The sequence below is a fragment of the Carettochelys insculpta genome, chromosome 31, assembly GCF_033958435.1.
Source record: "Carettochelys insculpta isolate YL-2023 chromosome 31, ASM3395843v1, whole genome shotgun sequence".
In the NCBI taxonomy this organism is placed as follows: Eukaryota; Metazoa; Chordata; order Testudines; family Carettochelyidae; genus Carettochelys; species Carettochelys insculpta.
Genome location: NC_134167.1, coordinates 14484879 through 14500089, shown reverse-complemented (window position 1 = coordinate 14500089; position 15211 = coordinate 14484879). Strand labels below are relative to the sequence as shown.

Below are 15211 nucleotides of genomic sequence, written 5' to 3'. Positions count from 1 at the left end.
AGAGCATCAGAGCAGCTGCCCTAGGTCAGACCAATGGGCCGGGCAGCCAAGGCCAGGCGCCCCAGAGGGAATGCACAGAACAGGGCAGTTACCGCACGATCCAGCCCTTGGTGTCTGGTCCCAGCATCCGGCAGTCAGAGTGTTAGGGACACCCTGCAGCACAGGGCTCTGTCCCTGCCTGTCTGGGCTGAGAGCATTGGCGGCCATTGCCCCAGGAACTCCTGTAATTCCTGCCTGAACCCGTTATGCGTTTGGCCTTCAAATCCCAGCGTACCCCGGCCGTGAGTCCCAGGGGCTGTGTGAGACAAGCTGCAGCTTCTGTTCGCTTTAGACCTGCTGACCCATCCCCTGGGCCCTGTGTTATCTGTTCACTATCTCCGCACCAGTTTGGAGTTCTAGCCCAGTGCATCTCCTGCCTTCTAACTTCAAGGTCACTTTTTGAATCTAAGGGCAACCCAGGATCTGCCTCAAACCCACACACCCTGGCCCCGCTCCTTGGCCCTGCTCTTCTCTGAAGCCTCACCCTGCTCACTCCATCTCCCTCCCGTCCTCACCCTCATTAACTGTCTCCAGGGTGGGGCTCGGGAGGGGGTGCAGGCTCTGGCCTTGGGCCCAGGGGGTCAGAGTGTGGGAGAGGCCCAGGGCTGAGCCTGGGGCAGGGGGTTACGGTGCAGGAGGGCTCAGGACCGGGGCAGGGGTTCAGGATGAGGGCTGTGGCTCGGCATTGCATACCTCAGGCGGCTCCCAGCTGGTGGAACAGTGAGACTGAAGCAGGTTCACCTCTGCTCCGGCCCCTCGCCACTCCTGAAAGCAGCCAGGTTGGCCTGGGGGACAGGAGCAAGTGGCTGAGTGCTTTCCATAGGCGCCACCCCCACGCTTCCTATTGGCTGAGGTTCCCCATTCCTGGGTAACGGGTGCTGCAGCGGCAGTTCCTGCAGAGAAGGGAGGCGTGAGGGGGACCCCCTGCACTGCCTGCCCCAGGGGCTGCAGGGGATGGGCTGGCCACTTCGGAGCTGGGGCAAAGCCAGGGCTGGGGAGAGTCTGTCTGAGCCCTGCCGGACTGTTAGCGGCCGCTCTCCTGATTTGGCTGAAGGAGCCTCCAGGAGACGGAGCCCGATTCTGGGAGATTCCCAGCCAGCGTTCTGCCAAGGTTGGAAACAAGTAGAGGGAGGGTATTTGTGATGGGCAGAGGTGCACCACATTAGCAGCCCCTAGTGATCAGGCGTGTTCTCTTACAAATGACAACAGGGTTAACAACCGGACAGGTCAGCGTTTCACCAGTCAAAGAGTTCACAGAATCATAGAACAATAGAGCTGGAAGAGACCTAAAAAAGCCATTGAGTCCAGCCCCCTGCTCTAAGCAGGACCAAACCCATCAGATCAGCCCCGCCAGGGCTTTGTCGAGGTGAGACTTAAACACCTCCAGGGATGAAGACTCCAACTACTCCTCTGGGGAGACCATTCCAGTGCTTCACCACCCTCCTAGGGAAAACGTTTTTCCCAATGTTCAACCGGGACCTTCCCAACCACAACTTGAGTCCATTGTTCTGTGTTCTGCCATCCGTGACCACTGTGAACAGCCTCTCTCCAGTCTCTTTGCAGCCTCCCTTCAGTAAGCTGAAGGCTGTTATCAAGTCCCCCCTCAGTCTTCTCTTCTGCAGACTAAACAGTCCCAATTCCCTCAACCTTTCTTCATGTCATAGTTCCAGCCCCCTAATTATTTTGGTCGCCCTCCACTGGACCCTCTCCAGTGTATCCACATCCTTCCTATAACTGGGGGCCCAGAACTGGACACACTACTCCAGATGTGGCCTCACCAAAGCCATATAAAGAGGAATAATCACTTCTCTGGATCTACTGGCAACGCTCCTCTTGATGCAACCTAATATACCACTAGCTTTCTCGGCTACAACGGCACCCTGTTGACTCATGTCCAGCTTCTCGTCCACTACAACTCCCAGGTCCTTTTCTGCAGAACTACCACCGAGCCAGTCGGACCCCAGCCTGTAACAATGCTTGGGATTCTTCCGGCCCAAGTGCAGGACTCTGCACGTGACCTTATGGAACCTCATCAGATTTTTTACAGCCCAATCTTCCAATTTGCATAAGTCAGTCTGGACCCTGTCCCTACCCTCCAGCGTATCTACCTCTCCCCCGAGCTTAGTGTCATCCGCAAACTTGCTTGACAGTTAAATATAGGCGTAAGAGAAGGAAACGTGGGAAACGCTGAAGAGTGCTGAACCAGAGAGGTTCAACCTGTACTACTTTTACAATTTCTAGCATGCTTCTCTCCTTTCCTTCCCTACGGTATTAGGATCTTTTTCACACTTGGATGGAAGCTGCTGAGTTTCTATGACTCAGATACTTTCCTGTTAACAGCAGCTACCAGCCCTTAGAGTCCAGTTCCAGGGAACAGAACTGAAGTCCACCGGGTCAGTGTTCTACGACAGAGGGAGCTGGGCTAGTCTATATACTATCAAAACAAAAAGCAGTCAAGTAGCACTTTAAAGACTAGCAAAATAATTTATTAGGTGAGCTATTGTAGGACAGACCCACTTCTTCAGACCCTATATAGCCATACTAGAACAGACAATATTTAAGGCAAAGAGAACCAAAAACAGTAATCAAGGAGGACAAATCAGAAAAAAAAGAATCAAGGTGAGCAAACCAGAGAGCAGAGGGGTGGGGTTGGCTTAATCTAATTCTTGACCTTCCCTCGCCCCCGCAACTCTGATTTGCTCACCTTGATCATTTTTTTCTGATCTGTCTTCCTTGATTACTGTTTTTGGTTCTCTGTGCCTTAAATATTGAGTCTGTTCTGGTCTGGCTCTGGTCTGAAGAAGTGGGTCTGTCCTACGAAAGCTCATCACCTAATAAATCATTTTGCTAGTCTTTAAAGTGCTACTTGACTGCTTTTTGTTCTAGGAAAGTGATAATTATGCTCCCTCCCAGCTCAGGTGCTGCTGTGGGGGGAGCAGAGACACCTCTTGCTGCCATGGCAGCCCTGGGGCTGGAGCCATGGGATAATCAATTCTTCCCTGGCTATGGTATGCTAGGCTGGGGCTGAGACCAGGGGGTAGAGGTATCTCTCCCCACCACAGCCCTAAGTACTTCCACAGCATTCAACAGGCTGCTGTATGGACACATGGCCACACAGCTTAAAGGGAACTCAGGTGACAGGGTTTCTCCCTTATGCTGATTCTTCGCTATTCCCTGATGTTTGCGCTTTGACTGAAGGTTTGGCGACAGAGGAGTTGAAAGTTTCTCTCCCGTGTGGGTTCTCCGATGTCTAACAAGACCTGAGCTCTCTCGGAAGCTTTTCCCACAGGCAGAGCAGTTGAACGGTTTCTCCCCTGTGTGGATTCTCCTGTGTGTAACAAGGCCTGAGCTGTATCTGAAGCTCTTCCCACAGTCAGAGCAGTTGAAGGGTTTCTCTCCTGTGTGGATTCTTCTATGTCTAACAAGGCCCGAGCTGTGTCTAAAACTTTTCCCACAGTTAGAGCAATGGAAGGGTTTCTCTCCTGTGTGGATTCTCCTGTGCGTAACAAGGTGTGAGCCCACACTGAAGCTTTTCCCACAGTCAGAGCAGTTGTGGGGTTTCTGTCCCGTGTGGGTTGTACGATGGCAATTAAGAGATGAGAGCCAACTGAAGCTTTCCCCACACTCAGAGCAGCTGAAGGGTCTCTCCCCAGTGTGGGTTCTCTGATGATCAATAAGAGTTGAGTTCTGATGGAAGGTTTTCCCACAGTCAGAGCATTTAAAGGGCTTCTCTCCTGTATGGATTCTCCTATGTGTTACAAGGCCTGAGCTTTGTCTGAAGCTTTTCCCACAATCAGAGCAACTGAAAGGTTTCTCTCCTGTGTGAGTTCTCTTATGATCAATAAAAGTTGAGGACCGACTGAAGCATTTTCCACAGTCACCACATTTGAAGGGCTTCTCTCCTGTGTGGATTCTCTGGTGTAAAATGAGGGCCTGTCTCCGTTGGAAGATTTTCCCACACTCATTGCAAGGGTAGGGCGCTTGTTGATGGGGGATTTTCTGTTGAACAGTTTGTCTGTCTCTTTTCACCCCTCTGCTCCTGTGACTGGCTGTACTCTGTCCCTCCCCTGCATGGTTTCTCTGCTGCCTTTCTGGGCTGTGCTGAGTCTCACAGGTCTGCCCTTGCTCTGGGCTCTGAGAAACCCACGCTTCATATCTTCCCAGTAACATTCCATGTGGAGCCACTGGCTGAATATTCTTCTCATTGTTCTCACTCACCGTCCTCTCACCTGCTGGGACAGAGAAACATTCTCTGTACTGAGCTGAACGGAAAACTCAGACAGGGGAAACACACCAAATATCTGCTCAGTAAATCTCTGCCATGGCTGGTCCCAAGCCCGGATGAGAAAGGAGGGGTGTTGGGCATAAGAGTAGCACCCCCACCCCATAAAACAATCTCAGCTACTGAAACATCAATGACTATCCAGTTGATTCCACTCCTGGGAGAAAAAGGGCCCTCGTGTTGAAGGCGTGTGATGTGCTACAATGAAAGCTGGACGCAAGCTACAACACCAAGCACCCTTTTACCAACCAGGAAATTCCTGATCATCAGAACAACGTATGAAACAGGAAAGACAGTGCAAGTGGCTGCAAAATGCGATGTTATAAGCTCGCAGTGCATGAGCTCAGTTCAGACCAGATGGCTACAGTCAGGACAACTAAGGCTGCCAAGAGGAGAGATCACACTGTATTCAGGGCCTGACAACGACCCACACACAGAAGACGTGGCACTTACGTTATCAAAGGAAGTGCAGGAAACATTGATTGGATGGGGAGCCCACGGACCAAGAATAACAGCAGCCTCATTCAGAACTAAAAAGGTCACGATGAACATTATGCAGTGCTACATAGCAGTGTAAAAGCAAAAGATGACTTCTCGGATAGATTGCAAGATGTGCTTGACAAGCTGTAGGACGTGGAAGTGAACATCGTGATGGAAGACTCCAATGCCAGAACGGGAGTGGAGAACACCAGCTATAAAGAGGTGATTGGCCCCAGCAGAAATTGATCTTCCAACAGACCCCGGCAAACTGACTAGAGAGGAAGATCATCTCGAAAGCAAAAACCAGTAAAGCTGCAGGCCAAGGTGACGCTCCTGCAGAAGCCCTCAAAGCAAACATCGATACCATGGCAGAGATGCTGTCTCCCGTTTGAGAAGATCTGGGAAGACGAGGCTATAGCAGGGCTCAGCAACCTGCAGCTCTGCAACCGCGTGTGGCTCTCTAAGGGGTCATTTGCGGCTCCGGATGTTGACTCCTCTGTGGCTCCCTGCCCTGCTGCCACTGAAGCAACAGAACCAGATCAGTTGGTTTAATGGCCAGCAGGGCAGCGGGTGGGATCCAGCCATTAAACCGAATGAATTTAGTTCTCTTGTTTCAGCAGCGGCAGGGCAGGGAGACACAGAGGAGTCAGAGTCTGGAGCTGCTATGGCTCCGTTTGGGCCCCAGGAGAGAGCAGTCTGGCCCCAGAAGGGGACACTAGAGGTGGGTTCTGTGCCCTCCCGCCCCCACCCACCTGCCTCTGCCACAGCACTGGGCAGCCCCAGTTGTCTCCCTCCCACTGCCTGGCGTGTGCAGGTCAACAATGGGGCAGTGTGCCAGGAGAGGGGGCAGATCCGGAGGCTCAGAGGGGAGGGGAAGGCGGAATGGGTGTGGAGGGATGCAGGGGGAATTGGTACTGCTGGGGCTCTCACAGGAGACTGTGCAGCCACTGCTGGCCCCTCTACCTGCCTCTTCTGCGGGTGACAAGCACCTCCTGGGCAAGGCCTGGCCACAGAGCTTTCAGGAGAACATGACAGCCTGGTGCAAGGGGACCACGTGCAACTCTGCTGTCTCCACTTCCCACCTGTGCTGAACGCAGATGAGTTTGGCAGCTCTTACAGCTGGGCTGCGCCTCCCACTCCCAAGGGCTGGCTCAGCGTAGCTCAGGTGGCCTCCCCAGCTGCAGAACTGACCCAGACTGCTGCAGCTAAGTAACAGTGTCCCAGTCCCCTCCCCAGCCCACCACCCTGCCCCACCATAGCAGGCAAGTTTTCAGCAAACTTTCCTCCCTCCTTTTGGCCCCGAGGAGCCCCTACCCCCCAGGGACAGGAACTGGGCCCCTCTGCCCCTCTCTTCCATGTGTCGAGTGTGAGGAAACAGAATACGTAAGACTTTTGTGAACTCCCTGCAGTAAACACGTATCGCATTACAAATCATTGTGCGCGCTGCTCTTAAAACAGGGATGACAAAAGTATAGTTTGACATTTAAGGTCTGTCTCGTATTCATGTGCATTGCGGCTCTTGGAGTATTGCTTTCGTAACCAAATTTGAAAAATGGCTCTTCTCGCTATTTGGGTTGCAGAGCCCTGGGACATACCAACAAATTGGAAGGGAGATCCCACAGGAAGGTGGCTTACACAGCTCCGAGAACTGTAGAGGAATCACACCTCTGTCAGGCTACTTTTTGAAATGGCACCAAAGTTCGAAATAAGCGGCTATTTTCAGGTTTCCTAAACTCATAGAATACTAGGACTGGAAGGGACCTCGAGAGGTCATCGAGCCCAACCCCCTGCCCTCATGGTGGGACCAAGTAAGGTCTAGACCATCCCGGACAGACATTTATCTAACCTGTTCTTAACTATCTCCAGAGATGGAAATTCCACAACCTCCCTGGGCAATTTATTCCAGTGTTTGACCACCCTGACAGTTGGGAACTTTTTCCTAATGTCCAACCTAAACCTCCCTTGCTGCAGTTTAAGCCCGTTGCTTCTTGTTCTAGCCTCAGAGCCCAAGAAGAACAAGTTTTCTCCCTCCTCATGACATCCGAAATTTAGATACCTGAAAACCGCTATCATGTCCCCCTCAATCTTCTCTTTTCCAAACTAAACAAGCCCAATTCTTTCAGCCTTTCTTCATAGATCATGTTCTCTAAACCTTTGATCATTCTTGTTGCTTTTTTCTGGACCCTTTCCAATTTCTCCACATCTTTCTTGAAATGTAGCGCCCAGAACTGGACACAATATTCCAACTGAGGCCTAACCAGCACAGAGTAGAGCGAAAGAATGACTTCACGTATCTTGTTCACAACACACCTGTTAATGCGTCCCAGAATCATATTTGCTTTTTTTGCAACACTCATATTTAGCTTGTGGTCCACTATAACCCCTAGATCCCTTTCTGCCATACTCCTTCCTGGACAGTCACTTCCCATTCTGTATGTGTGAAATTGATTGTTTTTTCCCAAGTGGAGCACTTTGCATTTATCCTTATTAAACTTCATCCTGTTTTCCTCAGACCATTTCTTCAATTTGTCCAGATCATTTTGACCCTATCCTCCAAAGCAGTTGCAACCCCTCCCAGCTTGGTATCATCTGCAAACTTAATAAGCAAGCTTTCTATGCCAATATCTAAATCGTTGATGAAGATATTGAAGTGAACCGGTCCGAAAACAGATCCCTGCAGAACCCCACTTGTTATACCTTTCCAGCAGGATTGAGAACCATTAATAACTACTCTGAGTGCAGTTATCCAGCCAGTTTTGCACCCACCTTACAGTAGTACCATTTAAGTTGTATTTCCCTAGTTTATTGATAAAGCATATCATGTGAGAGCATATCAAATGCCTTCCTAAAATCTCGGTATACCACATCCACTGCTTCTTCCTTACCTACAAGGCTCGTTATCCAATCAAAGAAAGCTATCAGATTGGTTTGACATGATTTGTTCTTTACAAATCCATGCTGGCTGTTCCCTATCACCTTACCACCTTCCAAATGCTTGCAGAGGATTTCTTTAATTTCTCGTTCCATTATCGTTCCTGGCACAGAAGTTAAACTGACCGGTCTGTAGTTTCCTGTGTTGTTTTTATTCCCCTTTTTATAGATGGGCACTATATTTGCCCTTTTCCAGTCTTCTGGAATCTTTCCTGTCTCCCATGATTTTCCAGAGATGATAGCTAAAGGCTCAGATACCTCCTCCATCAGCTCCTTGAATATTCTAGGATGCATTTCATCAGGCCCTGACAAGGAGCAGCAGAAAGGGAATACCGTGCTTGAAATAGCCATGCTATTTCGAGCATGGTGAGTAGCAGTGGAGGTCCTATTTCGGGATACATTTGTATCCCAAAATCGTAACAATAGTCAAGATGTAGCCAGAGTTCCAGAAAAGATCTTCACCAGAATCATCCTGGAGAGAACGAAAGACACAGTGGACTCAGAGATGAGAGACCAGCAAGCTGGCATTCGCCAGACTAGATCGTGCATTGACCAAATAGCAACATTACAAATCATACCGGAGCTATCCATAGACTGGAATTCAACATTTTACATCAACTCCATTGACTACAAGAAAGCCTTCGACAGCATACACAGGGAAACCCTCTGGCAGCTGCTCTGGCATTACGGTGTACCAACCAAGTCAGTCATCCTCATTAAGAGCTCTTATGAAGCAGTGACCTGCAAAGTTTACCGTGGGGGATTGTTCACAGGCAGCTTCAAAGTGAAGACTGGAGTCCGACACCGCTGCTTGTGTTCACCATTCCCCCTCCTCCTGATGATAGACTGGGTCATGAAGACGACCAACAGCAGGGAAAAGAAATGGGAGCCAGTGGGCAGCATGGACCCAGCTGGACGACCTGGACCTTGCCAATGATCTGGCACAGTCACTGACCGACACAAGAGAAGACCTCAGAGTTTGCTGACATCTCAGCTCCAGTTGGCTTGTATATCCACAGGGGAAAAACTACGATCTTGAAAACCAACATCAGCATATTTGGCAGCAGGGTGGTGGAAGAGGATGAGGTCTACATATACCTGGGCAGCAGCAGCAGTAAAGTGGTGGGGCATCTGTGCTGATGTTACAGTGAGGACTGGGAAAGCAAGAACCGCTTTTCTCTGCCTCATGAAAAACATCTGGAATTCTACGCAGATCAGAATTCAGACTAAGATCAGGCTATTCAACTCCAGTGTGAAATCAACCCTACTGTATGGAGCAGAAACTGGGAGAACAAAGATGACTGTCAAAAAAAATCCAGACATTGATCAATAACTGCCTCTGTAAAATCTTCCAAATCCATTGGCCGGACACTATCAACAACTAAGACCTGGGGCAAGAAACGCACCATCTTCCTGCCAAAGAAGAAATCAGGAAGAAAAGATGGCGATGGATTGGACATACCCTTAGAAGCCTGAACACCAACAGCACAAGACAAGCCTTAAGTTGGAACCCACAAGGAAAAAGGAAAAGAGGGCACCCCAGAAACACCTGGCGCAGAGACCTGAAGGCCGACACTACGCACACGGGAGACACCAGGTGAGAACTGGAAAAGATCGGCCAGGACGGGGGACGCTGGCCAGTGGTCATCAATGGGCCATGCTCCATGATGGAGCCTTGCTACTGTTATTAGGTTGAATAATCAAGAGCTGAGTCCACGCTCCTTTATCAGAACCCTTCCCCCTGAGGAGAGAATCAGCCCTGCCCCCACCCTCTGGCTGGGGCTGAAGGGTCAGTGAGACTGGAAGAAAAAGCACAGGGCTCAGGCTGCAGCTGCTACATGGAACTTGCAGGGAAAGGCTGTAGCAGAGCTCAGGCTCCCCAAGGGCTCTGCCCACAGAGCTCCTGGCAGGGGGCCCGGCTCACCCGGCTCGGATGCGCTACTCGAACCAGCAGGAGGCAGAGGAGGTTGAGCAGGGAGGTGAGTCCTTGGCTGGCTGCTTCAGACCCTGACCCACACAGCCTCCAACACCCCAGGGGACAGGGATCCTCACCCAGCCAGCGCATGGTCTCATGAATCTCCCGCATCACATCCCTGTGAAGGGCTCTCTGCCCCGGGTCCAGCAGCACCCACTCCTCCTCCGAGAAACACACAGCCACCTCCTCGAAGGTCACCGGCTCTGCCACAGCCATTTCCTCTCTCCGTCTCTTCCGGGCAGGGGCTGATCTGGAGCAGGACCTGGGTGTTCTGCAGCCTGGCGGGGAGAAGGGCAATTAGAGACATTTCAGAAGGGGCTTTTAATCCTTCCCACAACCCCAATCTCCCCAGACTCGTTCCCTGTTGACAGACGTTCTAGACTAACATTTTGGGCAAATGCTTGAGTCTATTACTTAAGAACTTAAGAATGGTCACACTGCATCAGACCAAAGGTCCATCCAGCCCAGTAGTCTGTCTGCCAACAGTGGCCAGTGCCAGGTGCCCCAGAGGGGGTGGACCGAAGACAATGATCAAGCGATTTGTCTCCTGCCATCTGTCTCCAGCCTCTGACAATCAGGGGCCAGGGACACCATTCCTGCCCTTGGCTAACAGCCTTTTATGGACTTAACCTCCATGAATTTATCCAGCTCTTTCTTAAATTCTGTTTAGTTCTAGCCTTCGCAGTCTCCTGTGGCAAGAAGTTCCACAGGTTAACTATGCGCTGAGTGAAGAAAAACTTTTATTAGTTTTAAACCTTCTGCCCATTAATTTCATTTGGCGTCCTCTAGTTCTTGTATTATGAGGACAAGTAACTAACTTCTCCTTATTCACCCTCTCCACACCTGTCATAATTTTATATACCTCTATCATGTCCCCCCTCAGTCTCCTCTTCTCTAAACTGAAAAGTCCCAATCTTTTCAACCTCTCCTCATACAGGCCCTGTTCCAAGCCCCGAATCATTTTATTTGCCCTTTTCTGAACCTTTTCCAATCTCAGGATATCTTTTTTTTTTTTTTTTTAGGAGAGGAGACCACATCTGTACACAGTATTCAGGATGTGGGCGTACCATAGATTTATACACGGGCAGTAACATACTCCTTGTCTTATTTTCTATCCCTTTTTTTTAATAATACCTAACATCCCATTTGCCTTTTTGACAGCCTCTGCATACTGCGTGGGTGTTTTTAAGGAACTATCCATGATAACTCCAAGATCTCTTTCCTGATTAGTTATAGCTAAATTAGCCCCCATCGTATTGTAAGCGCAGCTGGGGTTATTTTTCCTACGTGCATTACCTTACACTTAGCCACATTAAATTTCATTTGCCATAAACACAAGTCAGGTCCCAAATCCATGTTCGTTTCCCTCAGTGCACAGCTTGTGTTTCAACGCCCCTGTGCCTGCAACAATGGGATTCGGTTCTGTGCGCTCAGGATTTTCGACAAACAAGCCGCATATTCAGCTGTGAAGATGCATGTAGGCGTCTAATACAGCCCCCGGTCCTCCTCCATTGATTCGCAGCACAGAGCGAGACCCACAGACTAAAGAGCCCGTGGGGACCCAGGGGTTTCCCTCCACGAGCAGACGCGCAGCGGGAGCCAGGCAGCTCTCAGCCCTTCGCCACGCTGGCGTGCGCCGCACCCGCATTCACACCGCAGGGACCGAAGGCTGAAATCTCGGCGATTCAGGGCCCTGCGACGGGGGTGTTTCACCTCCGCCCCGCTCGTGCCTTGCCCCGGGGACGAGCCCGCAACACGGAGCAGGAGGAGGGGAGCGAGGGCTCGCGAGCGCGGGGTCAATGGCGAGCGCGGGGGGGCGCAGAGGTTCGCGCACGAGCCCCTCCGCGCACCAAGCGGCCGGGCAGCCCCGCGAGCAGCAGCAGCAGCAGCAGAGCCGGGCCCGGGGGCGGGGGCGGCTTCGCGCCTGTGCGGGGCTGGGGCTGGCCCAGAGCTGCGGCGGGGGGGGGGTGGAGGGCAAAGGGCCCGGCGGGGACTGGGGGGGGGGGCAGGGCCACCTCCCGCCCCGGGGTGCCCGCCCCCAAGCCCCCGCGGTCAGTTCGGCCGCCTCAGACCCCCCCCCCCAACTCGCCTCACCAGCGGCCCCGGAGCAGCAGCAGCAGCGCCTCAGGGCGGACAGAGCATGCGCAGTACCGGCAGCTACCCTCCTATCGGGAGGGGCAGACGGGTCGTGACAGGCCGTGAAAGGGCCCAGTCAGAGCAGGGGTGGGCGGGGACTGAGCAGGGAACAGGACAGTGATTGGCTAGAAGGATCCGGATGGGGAATGCCGAGGGGCCGGAGAAATGAGACGGTGGATCTCCTCCGGCCCAGGGCTGCCTGCGCACAGCGGGCCGGGCCCTGCGGGGTCCTAGTGCCCCCCGTTCCGGCCTCAGTCTGTGGGCGGGGCCGGGAGCGGAGCCCGCTGCGCGGCCGGCCCGTCCTGAGGGCGGGACACAGGGACCGGCCGTTCTCCCAGCCGCGGCCGTAGGGTCCTAGCGCCGCCGTGTCGGGCGCTGCTCCCGGCTCCGCAGGGCCCGGCCGGGACGGGGTGCAGAGAGGGGAGGGCCCGATCCTGGGAGCGCGGCTCCCGCGGGGTCCTGCGCCTCTTCCTCTCTCTGCCCCCAGCCCCCCTTCAGCTCCCGCCGTCTCGTTCTCCCCCAGCGCCCCCACACGCACCCCCACGGCCGCAGCTCTCCCCAGCCGCTTGTGTGCGTGGGCGCTCTCTGTCGACGCACCTTTTGTCGGAAAATTTCTTCAGACAGAAATCTCTGTCGACAGATGCTTCCAACGTACCCATAGCCATAGAGCAATTCTACACAGCAAAGCTATTTCAAAATAACTGTCCCAGCCCCCGCACAATGCAACCACTATTTTGAGCTCATACAGGAATAGTGATTGGCTTATTTCAAAATTGGTAAACTTCACTGTACAAGTAAGAGGAGCGATTTCATAATGGGGGGGCTGTTAAAACAGGGAATAGAGCCTATTTTGAAATAAGCAACAGTGCATCCAACAGCTCTGTTTTGAAATAGGCTCCCTATGTGTAGACACTGCATTTCAGAATCTTGTTCTTGCCTCTCACTGGTGCTGCTAGCTCTCCGAAACACTTCATACACCTAAACAAAGGGTAGCAGCAAATTCGGCATGTTAACACATGGTTTAAATCGTGATGGGAACTTTCTGAGTCACTATAGGGGCTCGTTGCATACTTGGCTTAACCTAATTCTTGACCTTCCCCCCTCTTTTACCCCTCTACTCCAAATTGCTCACCTTGATCATTTTTTTTCTGATTTCTTCTCCTTGATTACTGTTTTCAGTTCCAGCAAAACAAAAAAGCAGTCAAGTAGCACTTTAAAGACGAGCAAAATACTCTAATAGGTGAGCTTTCGTGGGACAGACCCACTTCTCTCCCCTAATAAATTATTTTGCTAGTCTTTAAAGTGCTACTTGACTGCTTTTTTGTTTTGATAGTGTATAAACTAGCACAGCTCCCTCTCTGTTACTGTTTTTGGTTCTCTGTGCCTTAACTCTTGAGTCTGTTCTGGTCTGGCTCTGGTCTGAAGAAGTGGGTCTGTCCCACAAAAGCTCACCTAATAAACTATTTTGTTAGTCTTTAAAGTGCTACTTGACTGCTTTTTTTGTTTTGATAGTACATAGCCTAGCACGGCTCCCTCTCTGTTACTAACGTAGTATCTGCACAACAAATTCACGTTAACAAAATTTACCTCAGCATGGAGCCAATGCAGTCAGTAGGATGCATTTCTTTTTCATACACAGTTAACTCATATTTTAAGGGCTTGTCTACACGGCCTCCCTACTTCAAAGGAAGGATGGTAAACAGGGTGTTGGGAGTTTATTAATGAAGTGCTGCTCATTAACACTTCAAAGTTCCAATGTGAGAGTCGGGGAGTGGGGGGGTGGAATTTGCTTAATAAAGTGCTGCCTATGCAGAGCAGCTCTTCATTAATAAATTCCCAACACCCTATTTAGCATCCTCCCTTCGAAGTAGGGAGGTAATGCAGACACAGCCTAAGAGAGTTTTCTCTGGTAAATGGCCTGTTAGCGCCTCTCCAGGGAAAGGGGCGTTAGTGGCTCACAGACGGTTGTGCTTTACAACTCTGGGCCAAGGGAGCTGGAAGGAGGCCCCTGAGTCATTCACTGTTCAGTTCTCCTGGGGAGGTCAGAACCATAACCTAGTGTTTCACCTGTCTTCTCTTTGCCTAACACCAGCTAGATCAGGCTCTCACCTTCCCCACAGGGCCATCTGTGTCCAGTGCAGTTACTGGTGGGAGAGGAGAATGGGACACAGAGGCTCCTCCTCGTGCTCATGTTCCTCACCCTAAAGTCTCTCTCCAGCTGCCAGGGCAGAGCTGAAGGAGCAGACTCCCTGCAGCAAAGCCCTGGGGGTCTCTGAGATGCCCCCCGCCCAGCAGCCTGTCCCACCTGGCCGTTACCATGGACTCTCTGTAAGGTCATCACCTCCTTTGACCAATCAGCTGAGGTTCTGCAAAGGCCCTTGTGATGTCACTACCACACCCACCTGTACCCTGCAGGGCTCATGTCCTGCCCCTGGCAGCCCCTTTGCATGGCTGAGCTGCTCCCCCGGGTCAGCCCCCCTGCACTCGCTCCGTGTTAGTTCCAGGGCTCAAGCCGGCTGCACAGGGGAACGCCAGAGGCGGCTCAGTGCCGAGGGGCAGCTTGCAGAGATTTGCAGACGTCATGGTCAATTAGATCATCCACCCTGACTCCCCTGCATATCCCGGGCCTAACTGCAACCGTGAGTTTTGGACCCAAATGCACTCCAGAAAGGCAGCTGGTCTGCACTGGAATACACCCGGGGTAGCAGCTGATAGGATTGATAGGAATAAGGGGATTTCAAAATCTGCAGGGTCCTTTCAAAAAGGACTCTCCCTGTAGCTGAGCTGCATGCAAGTGAAACGTGGCACTTTTGAAGTGCCCCAGACAGCAGCATGCTAATGAGATGCTGAATATTTGTTTCCATGCCTCATTAGTTGTATTTGATTTGGCAATTAGCGTGGCCATTTTGAAGTTTTGGCCAAGTGTGGCCACAGCCAAAATGGGTTTTGTTGACAGTGTGTCAACAAAGCCCAGCATTTCTGCCGACTGTCTTCTGCCTCAAAGCTTTGAGGCATAACACTGCTGCCAATAGATTTCTGTCAACAAAACAGCTGTGTAAACACCCCCACTGGCCTCTTTCCACAGACAGCAGCCACAGCAAGGGGCACCTGTTTTGCCGAGAGAGCAGCCAGGAAGTCCGGCCTCTCTATTGACAGTGGAGTTCTCTTCCGATTTATTGACAGAGGTTTCGTCAGGCAAACTCTCCTGATGGTGACTTCTGTCAACAGAGCCCTGTAGTGTATTCATAGCCTCTGTGCTTCCATTGAGATCCCGATCTTAGGCCAAAAGTGTCTGTTCTTATCCTCAGCTGTAGTAGAAATGGAGAGAAGCCGCATCAATATTTCCATCATCCTGCAAGAGCAGAAGA

The 15211-nt window shown here is 51.6% G+C and overlaps 1 protein-coding gene across 4 annotated transcripts; it reads right to left on the bottom strand.

The window, feature by feature from the left end:
* Positions 1-2828: 2828 nt before the first annotated feature.
* Positions 2829-11834, bottom strand: LOC142004371 (uncharacterized). 4 transcript variants are annotated; one of them, XM_074981987.1, is made up of 3 exons: positions 11802-11834; positions 9785-9985; positions 2829-4271 (listed from the first exon to the last, which is right to left on the bottom strand). In XM_074981987.1, the coding sequence occupies exons 2-3, from the start codon at positions 9921-9923 to the stop codon at positions 3043-3045; spliced, it is 1368 nt and encodes a 455-aa protein (XP_074838088.1). In that variant the 5' UTR covers positions 9924-9985; positions 11802-11834; the 3' UTR covers positions 2829-3042. The 4 variants fall into 4 exon arrangements, with proteins under 4 accessions (XP_074838088.1, XP_074838090.1, XP_074838091.1 ...); XM_074981989.1 differs by having other exon boundaries at positions 2829-4268; XM_074981990.1 differs by having other exon boundaries at positions 2829-4268; positions 9891-9985; positions 11802-11810.
* Positions 11835-15211: the final 3377 nt, after the last annotated feature.